The 25,308-nt window shown below is 36.8% G+C and overlaps 1 protein-coding gene across 4 annotated transcripts in view; it reads right to left on the bottom strand.

Moving 5' to 3' along the window:
- EPHA3 (EPH receptor A3) overlaps nt 1-25,308 on the bottom strand; it is a 419,590-nt gene that overhangs the window by 152,207 nt on the left and 242,075 nt on the right. For all 4 annotated transcript variants that reach the window (XM_072621658.1, XM_072621661.1, XM_072621659.1 and 1 more), the window contains exons 4-5: nt 13,374-13,529; nt 12,331-12,666 (exon numbers count right to left, since the gene is read on the bottom strand). In XM_072621658.1, coding sequence (XP_072477759.1) covers nt 12,331-12,666; nt 13,374-13,529 — 492 coding nt within the window. The remainder of the gene's footprint in view (nt 1-12,330; nt 12,667-13,373; nt 13,530-25,308) is intronic.

The raw sequence follows: 25,308 nt of genomic DNA, 5'->3' as shown, positions 1-25,308 counted from the left end.
GTATTCAATTATCTTTTTTTTGCCAGTTATCTGTCCCTCTTTCGATCCATGGGAAAAAAAGGAAACCTGTACTTATTAAAAACATCATGACATAGTAGATGGACAGCCAGCCTTGAATCCAAGAGATCCTGGATTTAAAGTCTGCCTCTGATACATACTAGCTGTGGGAATATTGACATATTATTTAATAATAATTAATTTTTATATAGGCTTATATATAAAGGATTAAAAACCAAATATATGCATGAATTTGTATATATGAATAATATACAGATACATATATATATATACATATATATATAATAACTCATTTGATCCAGACAATAACCCTGTGAGATAGATGTTATTTTTATCCCAATTTTACAAGTGGAGAAAGCTGAGAATGAGAGATGTTACATGCCTTGCATAGGGTCATAATATCTGTGGCAGAATTTTAACTCAGGTCTTCTTAGCTCCAAGGGCAATACATAAGCTACTGAGCTACCCCATAGGCAACTCTCTTAAGACTATAAGATGCAAAGAAGGTGCTCAGTTGCTTTGATAGATGGGGATCCTTCACTTGGGAGCTTCTAATATCAAAAACTTCCAGTCCCTATCCTTATTCTTATTCCTGTTAAAAGATAAATGAAAATTCATAGCCCTTGAAACATGAATTAGAGTTCATGTGAAGCTTATCACTGCCACTTAAAATGAAGAAAAACAAATTAAATCTAGCATCACGTATCATCGATGCATTGCAGAAATTTAATAAACGGTTGTTGGTTTGAAATGAATGCCTGCCTTTTTGTTTTCTGGAGTAACGGAGAATATCAAAACACAACTAATCTAAATTGAAAAACAATGCAGTTCCCTCAAATTCTATTCGCAACATTCTAAACTTAGTAGAGATTCTAAACTGGAGAAGAGAGGACTGAGAAAATTCACGGTAGCTTTCTTCATTTAATTGTAGAAAGGGGATTAATTTTTTTTCCCTGTCTGGCCCCCAAAGGATAAAACCAGGAATAATATGTGGAAGTTGAAAAGAAGTACATTTAACACAATGTCGGGGAGGGGCGAGGCACGGATCTTAATAATTGGAGCTGACAAAAAATTGGAATGATCTGCCAATTCAGATTCAGAGGTCTTTGAGCAGAGAAAAATGACCACTTTTCGTTGCGTTGTTATGGAGATCATTTTGGGGTATGGTTTGTGCTACTTCTGGGCAGTATAGGATTCTTTACGAACAGTTATTGAAACTTTTATAAATTAGTAGGTTGTCTCATGGATTACTGTGGCTAAAATATCACCACTTTTTGGCCATGATAAGTTGCATTAAGGAGCCATCGAACCCACACTACTAACCTTTCTGTTAGGAGCTGTCAGAGATTAAAGCTCTTGTAGCAAGGACCCAAAGGCATTTCAATACTACACTGAAATTGCAGAGAACTGCAGAGCATGACTTCAATGCACCATAATACTATTGCATTGTCTTGATAAAATATTCCCTTTCCACTATGGAAAGTTCTATCAAAGAACTTGTAATTTTTTTTAAGGTTTCTAAACCCAGCCAGACACTATTCTCAGGCAAAACACTTCTATGTTAGATCTATTTATATCTCCTCTTTGAGGATACGTCTCACTAACTTGCATCTTCTTAACTGCATTTCTAATAATATAACAAGGCTAGTAAAGGCATGTTGGTTAAGACTGCTTATAAAGGCAAAGCAAATGTTTATAACAAAGAAAGGTAAACAGACTCTCCATATACCCAGAGAGAAATGTTTCAGGCTTACATAAGAGAACCCAAGGACAGAAAAACAACCTTATGTTCTACAGTGAACCTAGAGGGATTCTGCTATGTAGTATCTGCCCTGAATCTCCTCAGGTCCAAATGACCCCAATGACTTTGCTCCCTCAGTCATGCTTTGTCCTTGTGGGAGATTCATGTGCCTTGTTTTTATTCTAAACTCCAAGCAGTTTTTCACACCTTGCCCTTCTCCATTTATAACCTCCTCTTGGTGTTCTTTGAATATCACTCCTAGACTGACTGACTTTTAAAGATTACACAGGGGACATGGAAAACCATTGTTCATCCTATGGTAATGCTCCCTAATTCACTAAAGGGTCTTACTTCAACCTTAAAAACGGATCATCTAGAGTAGCCATATTTTTCCAGTTGGTTTACCACTTTGTAATTGGCACTTTTTCCATGAATGGGTGCTCAAAATTCAAGGATCAACTCCTTGACACAAGTCCACATGGAACTTTACTCTCAGGATGTTTCACTATTGGGATTCTGTCAAATAGGTCATGGCTATAGTAAGCAAATCCTTCTAGAATCATTTCAAGTCACATGAGAGAAAGGTTCATTTCGCCTCTCACATACTATATAAAAATGCATCTATCAATAAATAGACAATTCCAAGTAGAAACATTAAAGGAAGACAATAGGAAATTAATGGGGGCTTAAGAGTGATAGGATTTGGTTTGATAAAGATGAATCAAGAAGAATGGGAAAGTTTGAAGGGTTGAGAAAAGAAAGAAGAGAGAAGAGATAAGGCTACAAGGATCACCTTGAATGAAGACCTAAAGAAAGTAGTATTAAGTATAGTATAGCATGAAGCTAATATCCCCCAAACAGCAACCTATGTGCCTATTTTCCTTTTTCTTACAAATATTAGAATGACTCATCCATACCTAAGAACAAACCTGATTTTTCATATTAGAAAATATCTTTAGAGTATTGTATCTGGCTAACAATTCCAAGACTAAGAGCCACCTATATCTATTGTTATGTGAGTTTTAAAAAGCATTTTTAAAGTGGAATAAAATGTTGTCATAATGGCTTTCTTGAAAACATATTTCCCGTGTCTACTATAAAAAAAGAAAGAATTAAAATAAACAATATTGTGTAGTTGATGCAGATATGGAGACAACTTTGTTCAATGTAATCTGAGTATTAACATCAATGGAAGTGTAAAACAATGGAATTGGTCAATGTTTAAGTACACACACTCACATACATACATACATACATACACCCACACAAACACACACTAAAGAACAACACAAAAAATGCACAAATGGATTCCACATTGATGGCTATATATATATATATATAAAATGTGTGTTTATATGAATGAGATAAAAATATACTGTGATAATACAGATTGTGAACATTTCTATTGTTTAGAATATTACATAAAGTAACATGGATAGTACATAAATAAGTCTATGTTTATATGAATTATGTATATATAAATATATAAACATACATAGCATATATGTGTATAGGTATGTTAATGTGCATATATTTATATCTGTTCATATGTATGGGTAGGGGCTGGGACTTGTGATGTTCTTAAGGGGAACTATTTGATTTGTTCATAAGGGAACTACCAGATGAGAAAAGCTCACTCTACCAGTGAGATGGGACCTGATCACAGATCTTCCTTACCTCAAGGCTGTTTTTGGCTCTCAGTTTCTCTTTATATGTATATACATGAGTATATGTGTGTGTGTGTATTCACATATTCATACATACATAATAGATATGCAATAAGGTTATTACCTAGATAATGCATTATATATACATATATATGTATATATACACATATACATGTATACATATATATACACACACACACATATACACACAATGAATGGAGGGATAGATACACATATACGGACAGATTAAGAACTAACCTTGTTATTCTAGGTAAAAAAAAATTCTTCTATCAATGTAGGCAGGTAGACAACTTCTCTGCCACTTAGAATCTTAAAGTACTGTATAGTACACCAAGAATTGCTTAAATTACTTGCCCAGGGCCATGTAGTTAGTATGTATCAGATACCAGACTTGAGACAAGTTATTCCTGGCTTCAAGACAGCATCTCTAAGAACTGTATCTCTGCCTCTCTATCTTTGTACACACACCTTATTCAATGTACACACACATACACTACAGAGAGATGACTTGGCTCTAGTAATGAGAAGGAGGGGATTGGATTGGATTGAATTCTGGAGAAGGCACAGTAGTTTTAGTGATCTCAAGCTGTTTACTACTACAAAAGTTTATCACTTTACCACATATATTGCGGCAAAGATGATAAATTAATTCCTGTGAATCATGAAACATCATGATCTCAGAAAATCAAAATTATTTGTAATCCAAAAAATAATGGAAAAAACATATCCTATTTGTTACATGGTTTTTATTTTTCTTTCTTTTTCAATTAGGGAAGTGGCATTGTGAAAGGAGAGAAAGCAGATCTATGTAAGTTAATTTAAAAATTAAAAATAAAAGAGAAAAACACATAGTGTGTGTACATATGATATATGTTACGTGGGAATATATATTCCCATATACATGGGAATAAATTTCTGTTAGTATAACCACCATTATCTCAGTTACTCAGGCTCAAAAACTTGGAATTTTCATTGGCTCTTAATCAGCCTAAAAACTCACATTTAAGTAGAACTGTAAGGTTTACATAATGATTTTATGTGGTAGGTAGCATCAGTATTATCATGCTTATTATATTGATGAGTTAACTGGAGACCTTGGTGGTTAAGCAACCTGCCCAAAGTTTTAGTGCATTTTTTAACTCAAACTAGCTTAAAATTTCACAGATTTTTGGGAGACACTGTATAAAGTACCCTGGTCAATTGTTGGAATGAGGTCATGGCTTGAAAGAATCAGAAACCAGATTTGATCTCTGATTCCACAGCTGAAGTTCTTAACAAGAATACCTCTGATTAGAGAAGATGTGCAGTGGTCATGTGGTGAGATAAATAAAAGGTAGAAAACAACGCAAGGGGTATCATGATATCTCAGGGATATGGAAATAACCAGAATAAGTCATTAGTGGGATTATTAGAGTCTCTTTGATATGTTCATTGAAAAATATGAAGCTGCACTGCAGAAATTGGAAGGATTTGGAGAGGCTAAGGTATATACTAAAGGAAAGAGTAAAAGGGTTGAGATAATAAAGAGGCAGAGTAAACAAGTGATAAGAGTGTTAGCCTTGTAGTCAGGATCTAGTGTCTAATTCCACCTTATACACTAAGTAGCTGTATGCTCACAAGTAGTTGGCTTCATCACCAGGGTCTCAAGTTTACTCATCTATGTAAGAAGCATAACAATACTGGTGCTACCAACCACACAGAATCATTATGTAAACCTTGCAGTCCTACTTAAATAGTACTTTTTAGTGTTATTAGGAGTCAATGAAAATTCCAAGTTTTTGAGCCTGGGTAACCAGAAAAATGGCGGTTACACTAACAAAAAAAAATTGGGAAGGAAAATTGGTTTGGGGGAAGATCATAAATTGTTTTAAACATGCTGACTTTTACTGGCCTGCAACATAACCAAAGAAAGTATCTAGTAGGTGTTTAGAGACATGAGGGGAAGAACTGAAGCCACAGATTTAGAACTCATTGAGAATAAAGATGTGAAATGCCTAAATGATGTGCGAGATAGACTGCAGAGAGACCAAAGAAGACAGAAATGAGATTGAGAATAAGATGCCCATAATTTTTGGTGCTAAGAAGAATGATTGATGAAAAGAGAGAAAGTTCAGTCACCAAAATGAAGAAAAAAATAAAATATGCATGCCTTTTCCAAGCCAAGAGGGAAGATTTTCAAGGAGAGAATGCTCAATATTGAAAAATCTGGTTTGTTTGGCAATTAGAAAATCACTTTAACTTTAGAGATGTGATTTTTAGATAGAATGGTGGAATGACAACAGAGATAAAGCAGGTGATGAGGAAATTAGGACAACAAATGCAGATCGCCTGATTAAATTGCTTTTTCTTGGAAAGAGAGGAAAGGGAATAGTAGCTGGAGGGAGAGCTGGGTCACATAAGAGCTTTTTTCATAATAATGGGGTGCCTATTTCAAGGTCAAAGGGAAAGAACTAGTAGAGAGGAAGAAGCTGAAGATTATGAGGAGGAATGAAAAAAAAAAAACCATCACAGCATTCTTCATGATGGAGGAGAACACAGAAAGGATCTAAGGCGCAGTTAAGGCTCAGCTTTAGAAAGGACATTCCTGACCCTAGGCAGAAGAATAAGTGTAAAAACTGGTGACAAGAATAAATTCAGTATCCCTTGCCTCTCTTCAAAGAAACCTTGGACTCTACCCCTAGAATCACACTGGACTCTGATGGGGGAGTTTTTGCCCTTTCTTCCAGAACCAGGCCTCTATATACTATCTCCACACCTGGCCATCTCCCCTACAGCCACCATACCCAAAATACAGAAACCTTACTGCTTTCCCACAAAACACACTGGACTCAGAATAGGTGACAAGATTTTGCCTTATCTCAAATGAACAAAGGCATATTTCCCAGAACTTGGCTTCCACACGATATTTCCCTGTTCTACTCTTAGCATGCCTCCCACCTTTCTAGCCTCCCTTTTATTTTATTTACTCCTTTGTTAGAATGTAAGTTCCTTGAAGGGAGAAACCATCTTTCTTGGTTTTATTCGTAAAGCCAGAACAGATCACAGTTCTTGGCACATGGCAAGTACTTAATGAAATATTTTCTGTAGCTACAAATTATCTCACAATTGTCTCAATAAAGGAGATGAGATTACAATTCAGATTGAAAGGTAAAAATTATATCAGGACTTCAAGGAAAAAATGTGGGTCAGCCACTGTGTGGAAAGCTGTACAAGATTTAAAGTTATATTAAAAGAACCAAATGATTATTAAACATTGGCAAGGACCAAATTGGGCCCTTGTTTCTTAAAAAGATTGACGAGGGCCAAATTTATTTAAGAAGACACTGCATCCTTCTTTTGCAACCTTGCTTCTAACAAAGTACTGTGTATTCATCCTTCTTCTCAGTTCCTGGGAGAGATGCCACACCATGACTTAATTCAAGGGAGACAAGAAAAATTAACAACATACTTCAAGAAATTCTAAATTCCACAGAATTTCTCTTAGTATATATGATCTTTTCTGCTGAATGTTATTTGATGATATTAAGAGAGGGTATGTACATGATTCCACCATACCCTTTATCTCACTCTGATTTATTGTATATATGCATCATGAGAAGGGAATTTTAAACATTACCTAGCACAATTTAATAGGTGATTTTCCACATTCTCATCATTAGACATGTACAATGCAATCAAGAAAACAATCAACAAATCCAATCACAGAAATTAAATTAAAAGAGAACTTTACAGCTTGCCCTACTACATCCATATCAAAACAAAGGCTTGGAGGAATTAGAAATATTAACATCATATTTGTCTCAGCAATATCTTTTCTGTGTTCAGGAGCTCATTTTTGAAGGGTACCAGCTCATTAACCTTCACTAGAACAAAACTGAAACAACGCAAAAAATTCCCCCCAGCATAAATGACGTTGCTCCTTATCTCCTTTATATATCTTACGCTAGGGATCCAAAGCAACAAAAGCGCTTAACTCAACAGACATATACAAGGACAGACATGCTGAAATGTATGTTCCAGAGTATGGGTTGCTGCATGGTCAGTACTGCGAAATATGCACACATTTTAAGCATTAGATAACCTTTCTGTTCAATTTTGACTCTTCCATGGGATTTGTAGAAATATGTGAAGAGCCAAAGCACTAACTGTCATTTTTTCTGAATGTCTTAGCCCCCTGATGCCATGTTTAGCTAGAATCATCCAGTGGACATGCTCAGAAATCTTAGTTCTCTGATAAATGCAGTGTCAGAGAGCAGGGAAGAAATATAAGATATAGATAAATGAGCATTTGCTTATTTTTACAGCTTTTAATTTGTCTTAAAAGATAATTATAATGCCTACTGATGCTCCTATTTCAAGAATATAACTGAATCAGCATGAAATATAGGATTCCAGACAACCATTTACAATGTCAGTAGAATTGCCCAATAAATTTTCATTTCACTGTGTTTAAAGAAATATTATTATAAAATACACAATAATAATGATGTGACAAAAAAATCTCAAGGAAAAAAGTCAAGCTAAGTTTACTGAAATACAAATTTGTCAATGTCATTAACTGAAATAAAAACACACGCAGACTTCCTCACTGCCTTATTGCTAGTAAGGAGTTTAAGAATGATGAACTTTTTATAACATTTACTCACTTTACTTACTTTACAACAATCTACATGCTTCTGCAAATTAGAAATTACAAAATTAAATTTTAAAATTCAGTAAATGAAACTAGGTAGACAAAGGATTGTCTATTATCACTTAATAAAGGATTGTCTGATATGATTTCTTCTAAGCAATCTTACGTAATTTTGATGTAAGCATGGAAAACACTTTGTTATCTTATAGCAGAGACAAGGCTATACTTGGAGACAAGAAGATGTAAGTTCTAAACTGTTTCAGATATTTACCCTCTAAGCGAACCTGGGCAAATAATGACCTCTTTTGGACTCAGCTTCTTCATTTGTAAAATGGAGGTATTTAATGTGAAGATCTCCACGGCTACTCATAATTCTAAACTTACTATTCTATGAATTTTTAAGGTGGTATGTGGTTTTACTGAATTAATTTTTAATAGTTTACAAATAATATGCCCAATGGAATTTTGAGTTTTCCACATACTTAAGTTAATTGTGTAAAGCTCAAAAAATGGTCTCCTGGTGAATAAATTTCACTTTTCCAGAAGTCTTCTTGCTCACTATAATTCTCATAAAATGTTATTTAGGTATGAAAGTAGATGCATAGCTTGATAGCTATCGATGTTCTCTCTGTTGCCTTTAATTTTTGGACTAACAATATTTCCCCCATATTTGTGGTATTCTTGACATTTTTATGTACAATCTCAGAATTGTGTAGCCACCATGTGTTTGACATACAATGTATCCTTGGTTTCCATCGATGGCCACCATGTGTCCTTGGTTTCCACAGATCTCCACTTATCCTTGGTCTCCACAGACCTCCAAGTATAACTGATCTATAAAATTGATTTTCTCATTTGTTATCATTAGTACCTTTTCTGCCTGTTCTCTAAGGAAGAAGAGAAACTTTGAAGTCACTTATATGTCCAAGTATGATGGTGTCACTTTCCTTCAACACAAAGTTATAATGAATGAATGAATAACCATTTTTTTACATACCTACATGCCAAGCACAGTGCTAAGGATATTATTAGTAAAAAGATAATCCATTCCCTCGAGGAAATGACATCATACTGGGAAAGCCATTTGTAGGGTAGTAGCAGTGGCCAGGAAGTGAAGCATATTAGGAGTGAAAGGGATGGTGAGTTGATCCATAAAGGACTTGATATGTCCTTTGCATGAAAATAATAGTGTACTATCAATTTGATTACTGAACCTAGGTGAAAGGTGGGAGAGAATGGGTAGGAAGAGAATAAGGAAGGGGCCCACAGGATATCTATGTTCAATAGTAAGATGGAATGTGTTATATGGGCTAGTTTTGTGATCTCATAACATTGGGCTGGCTAAACATATTGTGGACTGATAGAAGTGGTCTCATCGACGAGGATAGTACAGAAAGAGTTCCAAGGCTCAGTGGATTATTTCCCCTAAGAACCCCCTCAAATCTTTGAATCCCATTTCTTCCTTTGTTTATTTTTCTGCTTCCATTTTCATCGTTAAGTATCTTTTAGTTAGCTTTGCCTAGTGAGTTTCTTGTTAAGCATTCTTTTTGCACTCCTGTGCTTTACCCTTCTGATATACCATAGCTCATCACATTTCAACATCCTTCTCCAAAAGATGTGTTCAAACCAGTTTATATTCTAAATTTATATTGCCTTCTGCTGCCATAGCTCTCTGCTTGGCAAATTAGGTAATGTGTTTGCTAATATGGTTTTTCGTCTCTTTTCATCTCACATTAGCAAAATCACAGACATGTTTGACTATTAGATATCTTTGAATATATGTTTGAATATAAGATATCTTTGTGACAACCCAAGTATTTCTTCTCATATCAACAATCTGTAACCTTTGAAATGCCCCTTTGTTTGTTGCTGATGTTATAACTACAACATCTTAAAGCTTTACTTCCTACCCTAGCTAGGAATGGATGATATTTAGAAGTTATAGTTCCATTAATTTTAGTGAATAACTGTTGTGTTCTTCTCTAGAAAATGAGTAGAGAACTTTATGTCAGCTGAGAAAAAAAAAACACAGCCAATGATCTTATGGAAGAATTTAAATTTGCCAAAGAAAAAAGAAATGAAGAAAATAATTTCCAGATGGATAATTTTTCAAGAAGTACAATTAAAAAAAAAACAGTGGTTCCTTAAAATGAGGGGTAGGACAACCCCACTACCATCACTTTTCCCCTCACCACTACTGAGGAGTACTGAGGCACCTTTCTTCCTCGACTTGTTGAGTCCTCTGACTGTTTTTCTTGGGATACTTGCAAATTTTTGACTACTGATATTTTGTTAAACATAAAATTTAATTTTAGATAGAAGGGAAAAAGTAACTTTCCTCCAAAAATAGAAGCTTTTCTTTTTTTGTCCTGCTATTTAGTTTCATACAGGTTAACTTTTTTAAGGCAAATTTCATTTCCACATTACTTTGTATTCTGTCTTAAGTATTTAGATAGGCTAAAGAGACTGATTTTCAAAACTGTTCAAATAATCAAACTGGAAAATAGTAAAAATTTGGTTGATATTGATCTGAGCATAAATTACAAATAATGGAAAATCTGAGAGAAATCTAAGTTATATCATTTCATTTCTTGTTTTTTAAAAAAGAAAAAAAAACAGAATTGAGAATATGCTTTAGATCAGGCATTAACAAGTACCTATGCATTTTTAAAAGTCACATTCTAATCCTCTTTTCTAATCTCTCAGTCCTGGTGAAAGAGAGAAAGCATTCCAAAATCTGTGTTTAATCACCTTTCCCCTGTTCTAGCATTTCCACACATCCCACCATACATAGTCTTAATGAAGGCTATAGGGACCTTTGATCCCTTACACAGGTGTCACAGAGCCTCTTACTTGAGTCTCTGAGGGTTGCAGCTGAGCCTCTGCAGGAGAAGGTCCACTACTAAGCCCTTCTCAACCTGGCCCAAACTGCCTTTCAACCTTATTATACATTACTACTCATCTTATATTACATCATCCAGCCTCACTGACTTTCATGGTGTTCTTCATGTGATAAAATGCTCTTTGCCTTCATCCCTTTGCATTGACTATCTTTACTCCAAGGAATCAGTTGTATTTTGCCCTATCACCTGGCATGCAGCATGTTTTCCTATTGATTCTCCACTATATTTATTATTTGAGTATAAAGAATGTCTCTTTCCATATATATGGGGCTCTCCATCCTCTTCTTTAATGCTGGTGGGGAAAAGGGGAGATTATACTTGACATAACAGGCTTAGAAAAATCTGTCACTTGCACAGCAGGAGAGATTCACAAGTAGTCCCTTGCAAATTAACACAAATATGCCCAGTCAACTTACAACAAAATAATGACTATGCCAAACATTAAATATTTATATATATGAGAATTATTTTTACTAGTTTTATTCCAATGTAAAACTGTACTCTCGTTATATGTTCTTAGCTGTTCACATATTTTTCACAAGCTTCACCTGGTATAATAAAGCAATTAGTTTTTAAAACTGTAAGAATACCCTTCATGACTATATGAAAGCAAACTGCAGCCAATCTAAAAATACACTATGTAAAGCATAAACAAACCACCACACCTTTCTGCCTTTGAAGAGATTCACAGCTAAGTGCTATGTATAATTTTGGACACAGCAGTACCAGTCTTATTAGAAAGTGCTACAAGGGAGAGCAGAGAATCAGAACACACACAAGATGAGAAAAATGGAAAAAAACCATAGTCTTGCTGTATCTAAAGAAAAGGGGAAAATTGGGAGAGGAAGGGAGGAATTGCTACGATAGAGAGTGAAGAAAGGTATCATTCTGTGCCACTGAGGAACGGGGGGATCGGTGATGTTTTCAAACATCACAGTGTGGATGTGAAATTAGGACAAATAAAACGTTGTTGACTGGCCTCACGGGTTAAAGCACCGAACAATTTTTATTAGGAAGCTGTCTAGACTATTCTTATAAACAAACCTCTTACAAGTGATGGCATTCTAGTCAGGTTGTACTCCATCTGAAAGATTATTTGAATGTTTCATGCATCACTGGGGTTCTTTCAAATGATCCCTCTCTCTCTCTGTCTCTCTGTCTCTGTCTCTCTCTCTGTCTGTCTCTGTCTGTCTCTGTCTCTCTCTCTCTCTCTCTCTCTCTCTCTCTCTCTCTCTCTCTCTCTCTCTCTCTCTCTCTCTCTCTCCTCTTTCTCTCTCTCTCTCTGTTGACTAATGTCCATTGCTTGATTTTAATTTAGAATGGAAAAGAAAACTGTAAGGTACTTACCAGCCTGGTTGGTTGTTATACTGACTGCAGCAAACTGTCTTGGGGATGAACTAATATCAGACACTCCATTAACTGCATCAATCTCAAATGTATAGTTAGTGTGTGCGAGAAGGTCTACCACTGTCACCGTGGTATTGGTTAGTCCAAACTGTCGTGGCAGGAAGTGAACATTGGGGCTGCATGGCTCACACTGTTTAACACTCCCCCCACATTTTTTACATATAATGTTGAAGGTCACGTCTTTCCGGCCTCCTGTGTCCTGAGGCCAACTCCAGTCCAGTATAACAGAGGTTTCGTTGATATTAGATATAACATTTCTTGGTGCAGATGGAGGTCCTGCAAGGTAGTTCAATAGGAAAGATTAATAAGTTTTACGTCTCTTTTCTACAACATGTGAAACAGAAAATTTACAAATGGAACTGGCAATGACAAATAGTTGTCTTAATTTTATTATCTGTCTATCAGCTGACCATATGAGACATTACATAACAGGAATGAAGAAATAAGAATAAGTGCCCTCCCCAATCTACTAACTAGGAATAGGTCAAAGGTGAAGAATTTTCAGAAAGCCACACAAAATAAATTAGTACAAATTTCAATTCAAGGTAAAGGATCATTTTGAAAATTCTGGTATTAGTTTGTAAATCTTACTGCTTTTTGTTCACCCTCTGAACTCTGACAGAAAACAGCCAAGATGAATGCAAACTTAAAACTACAAATTCCAAGTCTGTAAGTTTCCATAGCCTGTCTAATGCAAATTTTGTAACATGCAGTAGGTTTTTTGTACTTTTGAGGTTTTTCTTGGGAGGGTGGAATAGGGTGGTGCTAATATGGTCATTGCTTTGTAGTCAAATTCATTTTGTGATAAATGTCGCATATATGGTGAGCCAGGCATGAAGAGACAAATTCAGAAAGAAGCTTCAGTTGCACATGAATGACATAAAGAAATATGCCAGAAGAGAAAAATTTTAAAAAATAGCCAAACAAACAAAAAGATAAACCAAATAAAACATGGGGTCATGGGTTGCAGCAAAACTACTCACGGGTACAAGCCATGGATGGAGGGTCTTTGTCTGCTCTGAAGTAATTATTCTCACACCTGCAGTCCGTGGCACCATCCTCCTGGGTAGAGCTATGAGGTGGGCACTTGGAACACTTCAGATTGCCAGCAGAGGCCTTGTAGAACCCTGGTCGACAAGCTATAAAACAAATCATAAGTGCTCTTTTGTTAATCCTGTGGGAGACCTGCTTGAAAAAAAAAATGATTTTTCTTCTTTTGATTCACTCAGCTATCAATTACTGAGCTCTTACTACATTAGCAAGACAACTTGCTAAATTTTGGGTATACAAAGATGAAATAACAATCTGCTTTCAACGAGCTTACAATTCAATCCTAGCAGTGAGTTAACAACAAAGAAAAGACCCTCGAAACCACAAGATAATAGGCTTTTGATACCAGAGAAGAAAGAAATTTTCACCTTGTGTTTTTATAGCTTTGCTCAGTATTGGGTTATCTGAGGGGGCAGAGATCTATTTTGTCTTCTAGGTCACTGTCTTATGTGAAATCAGCTGAATTTACCATTTATACCACATGAGTTTGCATTTTATTACAATAATGCTTGACCTCCTGGGATAAGTCCAATTTAATACAATTGCATATATCCAATACCCACAACATACAAACTACTAGGTTATGTATCCTGAAAAGGACCACCTTCTAAACTATAATAAGTGGCCGTATAGATTCTCCTTGGATAAGTAAACTGATTTGAAACTTTGTACCTCATTGAATAGACAACTGAACTTATAGCCAATTTAACTGTCTCTTTTAAAACTTTTATCTATTACTTCAAGTTCTCCCCCCTGGTGTCTAGAAGAACATGAAAGTCATCATGACAGTCTTTCAAATACTTGAAGAAAGTTTTATTTGTGCTCCCCCTTCCATTTTATATTCTATGGATTAAACCTCTATGTTACTTTAACCATCTTCTTCACTTCCCTCAAGACTGTAAGCTTTTTGATGTGATTTTTGTGTCTTCCCAATGAGTAACATGCTGGAAGAAAAGGTTGTCTAGGTTCTAAGAAGTGCACTCCCTAGTACCTGTGTATTCTCCTAATAGCTGGATCTGTTCCTTCTTCTCTCTTTATGAGGCCTTCCATGATCTTACTCCTAACCTACCTTCCCCCAAGCCATCCACTTCATACAACTGAACATAATGCTCCAGTTAGCATCTAGAACTGAATGTAATAATTCACCTGAGATCTGACCACTGCAGAGAAAAGTAAGAATACCCAACACTCTTCCCTGAAGACTATGCTTCTACTAATGGAGTAAAAATCTTGTCTAACTCTTTTAGCTAGTGCCATATTGCTAACTCACAATGAATCTGAAGTCTCCTAAAATTTCCATTTCTTTTATTATTAGTATTAGGACCCATTTAGTATTGATGAAGCTGATTTTATCATCCCCAATTTAGAAACTTATAATTGCTCTTGTTAAATTTAATCTTTGCTTCTGTCCATTGTTCTAGCTTTTAAAGGTCCTTTAGGTTCTTGATTCTTCCAGTCTGTAATGAATTCATAGTCTATATGAAATGGACATCTTGGAAATTAGGGGACAAGACTGATGTGTTTTATAACTACAGAATAGTGTGTGTTTTGTTTCTTTTTTTGCATATGAGAGAGAGAGAGAGAGAGAGAGAGAGAGAGAGAGAGAGAGAGAGAGAGAGAGAGAGAGAGAGAGAGAGAAACAAGGGACAGAGAGAGAGAGAGAAATGAATGAAAGGGGTAGGGAAAAGGCAAATTCTTCAAACTAAAGAAAGGCTAATGAGTCTGACTTCAAGTCTTGTCACACTTCTTTTTCATTTTTATTTCTTTTTATGTGAAACATCTTTCCATGTAGCCCAAATTTCAAAAAAGGCAACAAAAATAAAGAAAATGAAAAAAAGCACACTTCAATCTGCACTGATTTCACCAATTCTCTCTCTGGAGACAGATGGCCTATTTCATCATGGGTCCCTTGGAATTTTCTTAGATCATTAGCTTGACTTAATATTTCAGTTGTTCAGCATTAAAATATTGCTGTTAGCTATGTGCAATATTCTCCTTGTTCTGTTCGCTTCACTTTGTATAAGTTCATGTCAGCTCACATAAGTGTTCCCAGGATTTTTTGTTTTGTTTCTAAACCACTCTGCTTGTCATTTCTTATAGCATTTGTGGTCATTCATTTTACTATTCCATCACAATTGGTCTACTCACATGTCATCAGAGAAATGATGACACGACTTGCGCTGGACTTTGTTTTGAGAGAGAGGTCTGTGTAAGGTCTTAAAGAGGCCTTTTGACTGAATGGATGTTACCTCACTCTCAATGAGTACCCGAACAAGCCAAGATCACCAGTGCATCCTGGGCCTTCTCCAGTCATCCTGATGAATATCTGGCTCCAGACGGCTCAGGAGGGCAAAGTGAGGTTAGTGATCTTGCACAGCTTTTCCTCGCTCAAAGTTAAGAGCAAGTCATTTCATCATTTCTCTGATGTCATAATCTCCTTCAAAAACGAAGGATGAACACAGACTGTGAGTGGATGGAACTGCCTGAATAGGGCCCTGCTATCTGGGAAACTCAGCTCATCCACTGCCTTCTGTCCCCGCCCTCCTTCTCCTCTCCAAAGGAAGGTGAATTTGGATGACCAGAGGATGCCCAGCTAACTTGGGTTTACAGGCCAGATTATTTCATTTCTTCATTCATTCACTCATTCATTCCTTCCTTCATTCTTTCTTTCTTTCTTTTTCTTTCTTATTTCCTTCTTTCTTTCTTCCTTTCCTTCTTTCTTTTGTTTCCCAAAATCTTAAGCCCCAGCGTACTCTGAAGCTCTGAAGCCCATACTTGGCACAGCAACAGGTCCCTGCCCAAATTCCACTTAATGACTGTTTTCTGTACCCTCCTGACTTCAGAGTGATTATCAGTAGCAAGTGTTACTCTTTCCCTTCCAGCTTGATTTACTTGTTTTCTTTTTTCTTTTGCTCATTAAAGGGACAATTCCCTGATTACTTCTTTTAATTTCATTTTTTTTAAGATATGATCCATCCTATTCCCTTCACTCTGTGCTCTCTGTCTTTGTGTGTGTGTGTGTGTAATCCCCCCCAGATAGTGAAAAGTTTCAAGAGTTACAAATATTGTCTTTCCATGTAGGAATGTAAACAGTTCAACTTTAGTAAGTCCCTTATGACTTCTCTTTGCTCTTTACCTTTTCATGCTTCTCTTCATTCTTGTGTTTGAAAGTCAAATTCTCTTTTCAGCTCTGGTCTTTTCATCAAGAATGCTTGAAAGTCCCCAATTTCATTGAAAAACCATTTTTCCCCTGAAGTGTTATACTCAGTTTTGCTGGGTAGGTGATTCTTGGTTTTAGTCCTAGTTCCTTTGACTTCTGGAATATGATATGCCACGCCCTTCGATCCCTTAATGTAGAAGCTGCTAGATCTTGTGTTATCCTGATTGTATTTCCACAATACTTGAATTGCTTCTTTCTAGCTGCTTGCAGTATTTTCTCCTTGACCAGGGAAGTCTGGAATTTGGCCACAATGTTCCTAGGAGTTTCTCTTTTTGGATCTCTTTCAGGCGGTGATTGCTCGATTCCTTGAAGACTTATTTTGCCCTCTGGTTCTAGAATCTCAGGGCAGTTTTCCTTGATAATTTCATGAAAGATGATGTCTAGGCTCTTTTTTTGATCATGGCTTTCAGGTAGGACTATAATTTTTAAATTCTCTCTCCTGGATCTATTTTCCAAGTCAGTTGTTTTTCGAATGAGATATTTCACATTCTCTTCCATTTTTTCATTCTTTTGGTTTTGTTTTGTGATTTCTTGGTTTCTCATAAAGTCATTAGCCTCCATCTGTTCCATTCTAATTTTGAAAGAACTATTTTCTTCAGTGAGCTCCTTTTCCATTTGGCTAATTCTGCTTTTGAAAGCATTCTTCTCCTCATTGGCTTTTTGAACCTCTTTTGCCAATTGAGTTAGCCTATTTTTCAAGGTGTTATTTTCTTCAGCCTGTTTTGGGGCTCCTTTAGCAAGGTGTTGACCTGCTTTTCATGCTTTTCTTTCATCTTTCTCATTTCTCTTCCCAGTTTTTCCTCCACCTCTCTAACTTGATTTTCAAAATCCTTTTTGAGCTCTTCCATGGCCTGAGCCCATGGGATATTTATTTTGGATGTGTGGGATACAGAAGCCTTGACTTCTGTGTCTTTGCCTGATGGTAAGCTTTGTTCTTCCTCATTGGAAAGGAAAGGAGGAGATATCTGTTCACCAAGAAAGTAATCTTCTATGATCTTATTTTTTTTCCCTTTTCTGGGCATTTTCCCAGCCAGTGACTTGACTTCTGAGTCTCTTCTCCACACCCACCTCGCCTCCAGATCTGCCCAGGTAGTTATTGGGGGCTGAGATTCAAATGCTGCTTCCCAGCCTCAGAGATTTTGGCAGGGGCAGGGCTGCTATTCAGTGTGAGATTAAGTTCAGGTGCTCAGGTAGGGGCAAGGCTGACACAAGGGGCTCAGTTCATTCCGGGGTTTATGCAGAGAACTTCAACAATAGATTTGAGCTCCTGCCTGCTTTGGGAGCCCTTGTCTGCTGCTGCCCCTGCTGCCGCCTCCCAAGGGGGCCTGAGTTATGGGGGACACCATGCTTCCCTCTTGGCCAGCCAAAGACACCCTCTCACTGACCTTCAGCACCTGTGGGTGGAGGGACCTGCACAGCTGCTGGAGATTCTGTCCCTGAAGCCTGTTCAGATCTGCTCCTCTCGGTGACTCACAGCCAAGGCAGAGCTGGGCTCTGCTGCAGGTCTGGTGCATGACAGACCTTTCAGGTCAGTTTTTCAGGTCTCTCTGGAACAGAAATCTCCACTCCATTGTTCTGTGGCTTCTGCTGCTCCCGAATTTATTAGGAGTTCTTCTTTACAGGTATTTTAGGGGCTGTGGGTTTGGAGCTAGCATATGTGTATCTTTCTAGTCCGCCATCTTGGCTCCTCCCCCCCTGATTACTTCTCAAAGAGGCCTATTCACTGAATGGGAATTACCTCACTCTAAGTGAGTACCTGAATAGGACAAGATCTCCCATTGCAACCTGGGCCTTCTCCAGTCATCCTGATGAATATCTGGTCACTGGATCCAGAAGGCCCAGGAGGGGAAAGTGAAGATGTTGACCTTAAACAGCCCTCCCTCACTTAAAACAAGGTCAAGTGCAAGTCATGTCATCATTTCTCTGATGTCATGGTCTTCTTCAAAGTGAAGGACAAACACAGACAGACAGATCATCACAAATATATATGACAACTTGGTCAACCGTTCTCCAATTAGTTTGCCACCACTAAATGAGTTGCTATACATATTTTTGTACATACAGAATTTTTTCTCTTTATTTGATATCTTTGAGATACAGGTCAAGCAATGGTATGGCTAGGTCAAAGAGTATGTATGCGCTTTTTGAGTCAAATTAGAAGTTGTTTATGAGAATAATTGCACCAGTGGACAGGTCAACCAACAATGTATGTGTCCCAATTTTTACATGTCTCCTCCAGCAATGATCATTTTCCTTTTCCATTACATGAGTCAATCTGATGCGTGTGAAGAGGTACTTCAGAGGTATTTAAATTTGCATTTCTCTCATTATTAGTTAATTAGGGCTTTTTTATGTGACTATCAATACCTTTGATGTCTTCTTTGAAAAATTATTGTTAATTCCATTTATCCATTGGGAAATGGCTCTTTATGTTTCTTTTTATAAATATGACTCAGTTCCCTTTATATTTGAGAAATAATGTGGTTCTATTTCTTGAATATATTAAAGCAATGGTTTGTGAACACTGGAAAAAGTATAGTGCTGATCAGTGATAACCAATTTAGAATTACCTAGAATGCCATTACAGAATAACCTCATCTTCTGTGATTTTCAACTTCCCAATGTATGACACATAGTAGCCCCTCAAGTATTCATTGAAAGAATAGAATTTTCAAATGAGTCAGTCACAGAAAGCTGACAAAGTTTTTCATGAGATTCTTGGACAAGACAGAGAAATGCCAACTAGATAAAAGTAGGATGAGGTGGATGCAGTACTGGGTGAACAACTGTTATAAACCTAAATGTCTAAGGGTGATGGGGTATCAATTGAGTAAAACCTCCGAACCAAACCATTCCTAAACCAAACCAAAAGAAACTAAACCATACCTAAAGTAAGAGAAAATACGTGATTTCTGATCTGTTTTAGGTAAGGACATAACTCTTTATTGTACTAAGTGTGAATAATATACTAAGTGTGAATAAAACCTGGCAGTCATAAGACCTGGGGTCTATGTAAAACCAAGAAGCTAGTTGGAATTGGAGATTCAATGGTTTGGCAGCAGAAAGAGCTGTTCCTGAGTAAATCATTTTAGAGGAGAGGAGGGCACTACAGTTCTAGTCCAAGTCTTCTCCCTAACCCTGGCCAAAAGGAAAACTAGAGAATTTCAAATTCAGGAGAATTTTGTACTTCCCATTTTCCTATCAGCATTCTAAGTAGTTTTTCCACAGCATCCAAATTCAATATTGGGAGCCAAAGACACCTAGATATGAATTTAATGCTCTGCAAAGAACAGTGCAGAAAAGCTGCACCATACATAAAGGGAATATTTTGAGGACTCTGAAAAAAAAAGGACATTCAGAAGTTAGGTTACTCTCCTGACACATGGGTTATAATTTTGAACACATTTTCCCTTAGATTCTTTATGTACTGGTAGAAGAGTGTTTGTATCTCAGACATATGGGAGGATGCTCTTTTTACTTAACTTTCCACTTGGCATATTCATTTTTCTTAACAACAAAAGCAATAAATACAGACAACATGTATCAAGATAAATATTAATATTATTCTAACAATTCCTAATGCAAAAAGGAAACTCTGTTAAATAAAAACCTGTATGAAAAACAACATATTATATAGCTAGTCTCCAAATCATTTATAGGAAAGAATAAGTTAAAAGATTTTTAGCTTCTAGCTAAATACAGGATAGTAGTCATAAACATATAAATATATACATACATATAACTATTCATAAATACATGCATAAGATGGCATTGGTGAACAAGGCAAGCTGCACTGTCAATAATCTTTCAAGCCAAAGCACCTGTTGGAAACATGCTAAGAGTTCACTGATTATCTCTTCAGAAATTCCCTAGAAACTCAGTCAAGTAGCTTTCTATCCAAACCAGCACATAAATAATGGTAGCCACCAAAAAGGAATTTCTTTTCAAACTTTTTGTTTATTTAGTATTTCATTTTTCCCCAACTACGTGTAAAAGTAATTTTTAGCATTCATTTTTAAAACTTTAGGTTCAAATTCTCTCTCTTCTTCTCTCTACACCTTCACTAATTGAGAAGGTAAGCAATTCAATAACAGTTTTGTGTGTGTGTGTATAGTCATGCAAAACATTTCCATAATAATCATGGCATACTTGAAAGTCCTCTATGTCACTGAATACCGATTCTATCCCCCGAAGGATTATACTCAGTTTTACTGGGTAGGTGATTCATGGTTTTAATCCTAGCTCCAAAACTTCTGATCCTTTAATGCAGAAGCTGCTAAATCTTGTGTTACCTGACTGTGGCTCTGCAGTACTTGAATTGTTTCTTTCTGGCTGCTTGCAATGTTTTCCCCTTGACATGGGAACTCTGGAATCTGACTGTAATATTCTTGGCAGTTTTCATTTGGGGATCTCTTTCAGGAGATGAACTGTGGATTCTTTCAATTTCTATTTTACCCTCTAGTTCTTGAACATTGAGGCAGTTTTCCTTGATAATTTCTTTAATGATGATATCTAGGCTCTTTTTTTTAAATCATGACTTTCAGGTAGTCCAATAATGTTTCAGTTCTTTCTGCTGGATCTATTTTTCAGGTCAGTTGTTTCTCCAGTGAGATATTTCACATTGTCTTCTATTTTTTTCATTCTTCTGATTTTCTTTGATTATTTCTTCATGTCTCATAAAGTCATTATCTTCTATTAGCTGAATTCTAATTTTTAAGTAATTATTTTCTTCAGTGAGCTTTTGGACCCCCTTTTTTCATTTGGCCAATTCTGCTTTTTTAAGGCATTCTTCTCGAACCTCTTTTACCATTTGGTTTAGTCTGTTTTTTAAGGTGTTATTTTCTTCAGTAGCTATTCACTCCTTCTCCATGATATCCTCACATTACTCTCATTTCTCTTCCCAATTTTTCTTCTCCCTCTCTCACTTGAGTTTGAAAATCCATTTTGAGCTTTTCCACACCGTGAGACCAATTCTTATTTTTCTTGGAGGTTTTGAACGTAGGAGCTTTGAATTTCTTGTCTTCTGAGTGTGTGTTTTGATGTTCCTTGCCACCATAGTAACTATCTATATGTAGAGTAATTCTTTTTTTTTTCTGTTTCCTCACTTAACCTGCCCTTTACTTGACTTTTAACTCTCTGTTAAAGTAGGGCTCTAATTCCAGGGTCGGGGGAATACTGTCCCAACCCTCAGGGGTTTTGTGCAGTTCTTTTCAGAGATATTTTTATGGACTTATGGCATGATCTAAGGAGAGGTGTTTGGTACTCTCCTGGTGTATGTTCTGGTCCATAAATGAACACAAGCACTCTTTTCTGCCCTGGAACTGTGAGGAGGATTCCAAGTTCTGCTGTGCTAGTACTCCTCCTTGCCACCAATGACTGAAACCAGTATCTGAGTACGGACAAAGAAACAGAGTCCTGCCTCAGTGCTAGCAAAAAGACCCCTGTAATCTCCTTCTCACCAGTTGTTTGATACCATTACTGTCTGTGGGCTGAGAGCTCTGGAATCAGCCACTGACACTGCAGATTCAATTAATCCCAAAGCCTGCTCTGGGTTTTCTGGGACCAGATCAGCAACTGGTACAGCCTGCACTGAACTGTGAGATTCAATATACCTTTCCTGTCAAGCTTCTAAATTGTCTTGGACAGGACATTTGCTTTCCTCCATCTTCTGTGGGGTCTGCAACTCTAGAATTTGCTTAAAGAACTTTGTGAAAGATACATGGAACATTTTAAGGGAGAGCTCAGGTGAGTCCCTATGTGTAGCCCACCATCTCTGCTCTGCCTCACATAAAAGGGAATTTTTAAAAATGCTTGTATCTTGTTCTGTTCTTAACATGGGGTGCTTACTGCCTTATGATTTTTTTTTTCTGAGGTATGTATGGTTTCAGATTCTTTTCCATGCTCATACAAATCAATTTCTTTGGCTCTAATGGATCTGCTCTGTTTGTTTTTCTCCCTCTCTCTCTTTTTTTCTCTCTGTCTCAATGTCACTCTCTGTATCTCTTTATACGTATCTATCTTTCTTGCCTGTCTTTCTGTTTGTCTGTTTCTCTTTTTCTTCTACTCTATATTTGTGGCCACTATCTAAGATTTCATTCTCTTAACCAGAAACATTATCATATTTACTGGATTAATGATTCTTAAGGCCAAAGGGAAATGATAGGGTTTAAAAAAACAAGTAGTACATTAGACCCTCTCAGGAACTGAGGAAAAAGAATTGGGGGAAAAGCATCACAGTTCTCTATCCCTGGCCTGAGTTGGAACAGCACTGTAGGTCTCAACCATTATATGGTTCATGCTTGAATTATCTTTAGCTCCCTGGCTTAGGACTCATTACAGCAGCTAGTTGTGACTCATGCATTCTCCATTGCTCTGCACTGGAGTCTTCAATTCATAATAATATCATTTCCCCCATTCCTTCTTGATTGACTTTTATGTATTCTATCCCCAACTCCATTATCAAAGTCATAGTTGGCAGAGACCTGGGTAGTGCTCCCTAAGACTGAAACCACCTTAGAGTCTTAAAAATAACTTGGGAAAAGACAATTTATTTATCTCTGATCTCCCTTTGATTCATTTTCAAGCCTTTTGGCAGAGTTCAAAGGGAAAATTACATACATACATACATATATATATATATATATACATATATATATGTATATATATATATACACACACATTTTTGGCTCTTTTATATTTTTTGCCCTCACTTTAAAATATTCCACATTTTAAAAGAGCTAATAGGATACCATTGTTTTTTATACACTTCATCTTTATGCAGTGACAAGAAGCACTGTATTTGGGACCTGAGTTCCAATGTTGACCCTCTCTCTTTTCTATGTATTGGGCCTAGAGCAATTCATTTGACTTATTTGGAACCCAGTTTTCTCAAGCATAAAATGAAGGAATCAAACTAAATGTCCTCAAAAGAACTTCCAGCTCTAAATGTATGATCCTCTGTTTAATCGATCCAGGAATCCTCAACAAGAAGAGTCTGCAATCTTACTCTCTTTTCATCCTTTGTGATTTTGGGCTTATCTGTCAAAGCGAATTTGTTCGACCAATGAATTGGATGACTTTCTTCAGTTTTTTTTTTTTTTTTAACATTGTTTACATACAAATGCAACACTTGGATTGTCCACATTTTATTCCTTGCTCTTGATAAATCACCAGATTCCCTTTTTTTCATTTGTTGTTGAGGGTGGAAGATTTGCTTTTGAGGGGAGAAGACAAGGCAATTGCGGTTAAGTAACTTGCCCAATGTCAAGTGTTTGAGGCCACATTTGAACTCTGGCCCTCCTTACTACAGGGTCAGTGCTCTATTCACTGTAGTACCTAGCTGCTCCCAGGTTGCCACATTTTCTCTGATGTTTTTCACAGCACAATTTACTTTAAAAATATGTGCATTTGTGATTGCATATGCCTCTATTTTAAGTGGACATCCTGAATTAGTATAGATTTTTTAGGATTTGGTTTAGATTTTAAAGGGCAGGAAAATTAGGTGTAGAGAACTGAAGTAATTTACCCAAAGTTCAGTAGAACCCAGGCTTTATGATATTCAGTCCAGTAGTCATTCTACCATATTGTCCTAAATACTTAGGGGTAGGTTCAGTGAAGTTATTAAGGATGTAGGAGCAAAAGAATATAAGAGCATAAGAAAGAAATATATTCAAATAAATGTGAATTTAAACCACATACACACAGAACTAAGCAATAAACTGACAAATTTCTAGCAGTTCAATCATGGTCTCTCCTTTGTAAAGCACTTACCTCAATGCCTAGCGCTTCATAATTCTTATTTCCTCTCCACCCTCTTGTTCCATCAGTCTCTGTGGAGGCTACCACACTAGCCAGACTCTGGCATACTTTTGCCCTCAGGTAATGTAATAGTGGACACAAGTGACACCATAGATAGAACACTGGACTTGGAATCAGGAAGACTCATCATCATGAGTTCAAGTCCATCTTCAGACACTTACTAGCTGTGTGACCCTGAGCCAGCCACTTAAACTTGTTTGCCTCAGTTCCTCATTTGTAAAAATGAGCTGGAGAAGGAAATGACAAACTATTCCAGTGTCTTTGCTAAGAAAACCTCAAATGGTATCAAGAAGAGTTAGACACAACTGAAGGGACTGAACCAGATGACAAATGTAAGAGAGGAGGCAGCTAAATGGCTCAGTGGATAGAGAGCTGGGACTGAAGTCAAGATCTGAATTCAAATCATGCCTCACTCACTTACCAGGAGTGTGACCCTGGGCAAGTCACTTAACCTTTGTTTGCTATAATCCACAGAAGAAGGAAATGGCAAACTACTCGAGGATCTTTGCCAAGAAAACCCCATAATGGTATCACAAAGTGTCAGACATGACTGGATAACTGAAGAAATCCCACTCTAATAGTACACATTCCTATTTGTCAGACACTGATCAACATTATGCATGGCTATCACTTTCAGGATAAAAAAGAAGGGCAATTAAATTGATTTTTATATTTCCTAAGTGGTTGACAAGAAGCTATCACCACATTTGTGTTCACAGTAGTATTTTCTGTACTAGTTGAGAACGATGATGGTTCAATTTAACAGTGAGAGTTGAGCATTCTAAAGAGGTGCCCTGAACTTCCAGGTCTGAATGTATCCAGGGTTAAGC

This window comes from Notamacropus eugenii, chromosome 6 (genome assembly GCF_028372415.1).
Source record: "Notamacropus eugenii isolate mMacEug1 chromosome 6, mMacEug1.pri_v2, whole genome shotgun sequence".
NCBI lineage: Eukaryota > Metazoa > Chordata > Mammalia > Diprotodontia > Macropodidae > Notamacropus > Notamacropus eugenii.
Note: the sequence above shows the minus strand (reverse complement) of the source record. Positions and strands in the feature narration are given on the sequence as shown.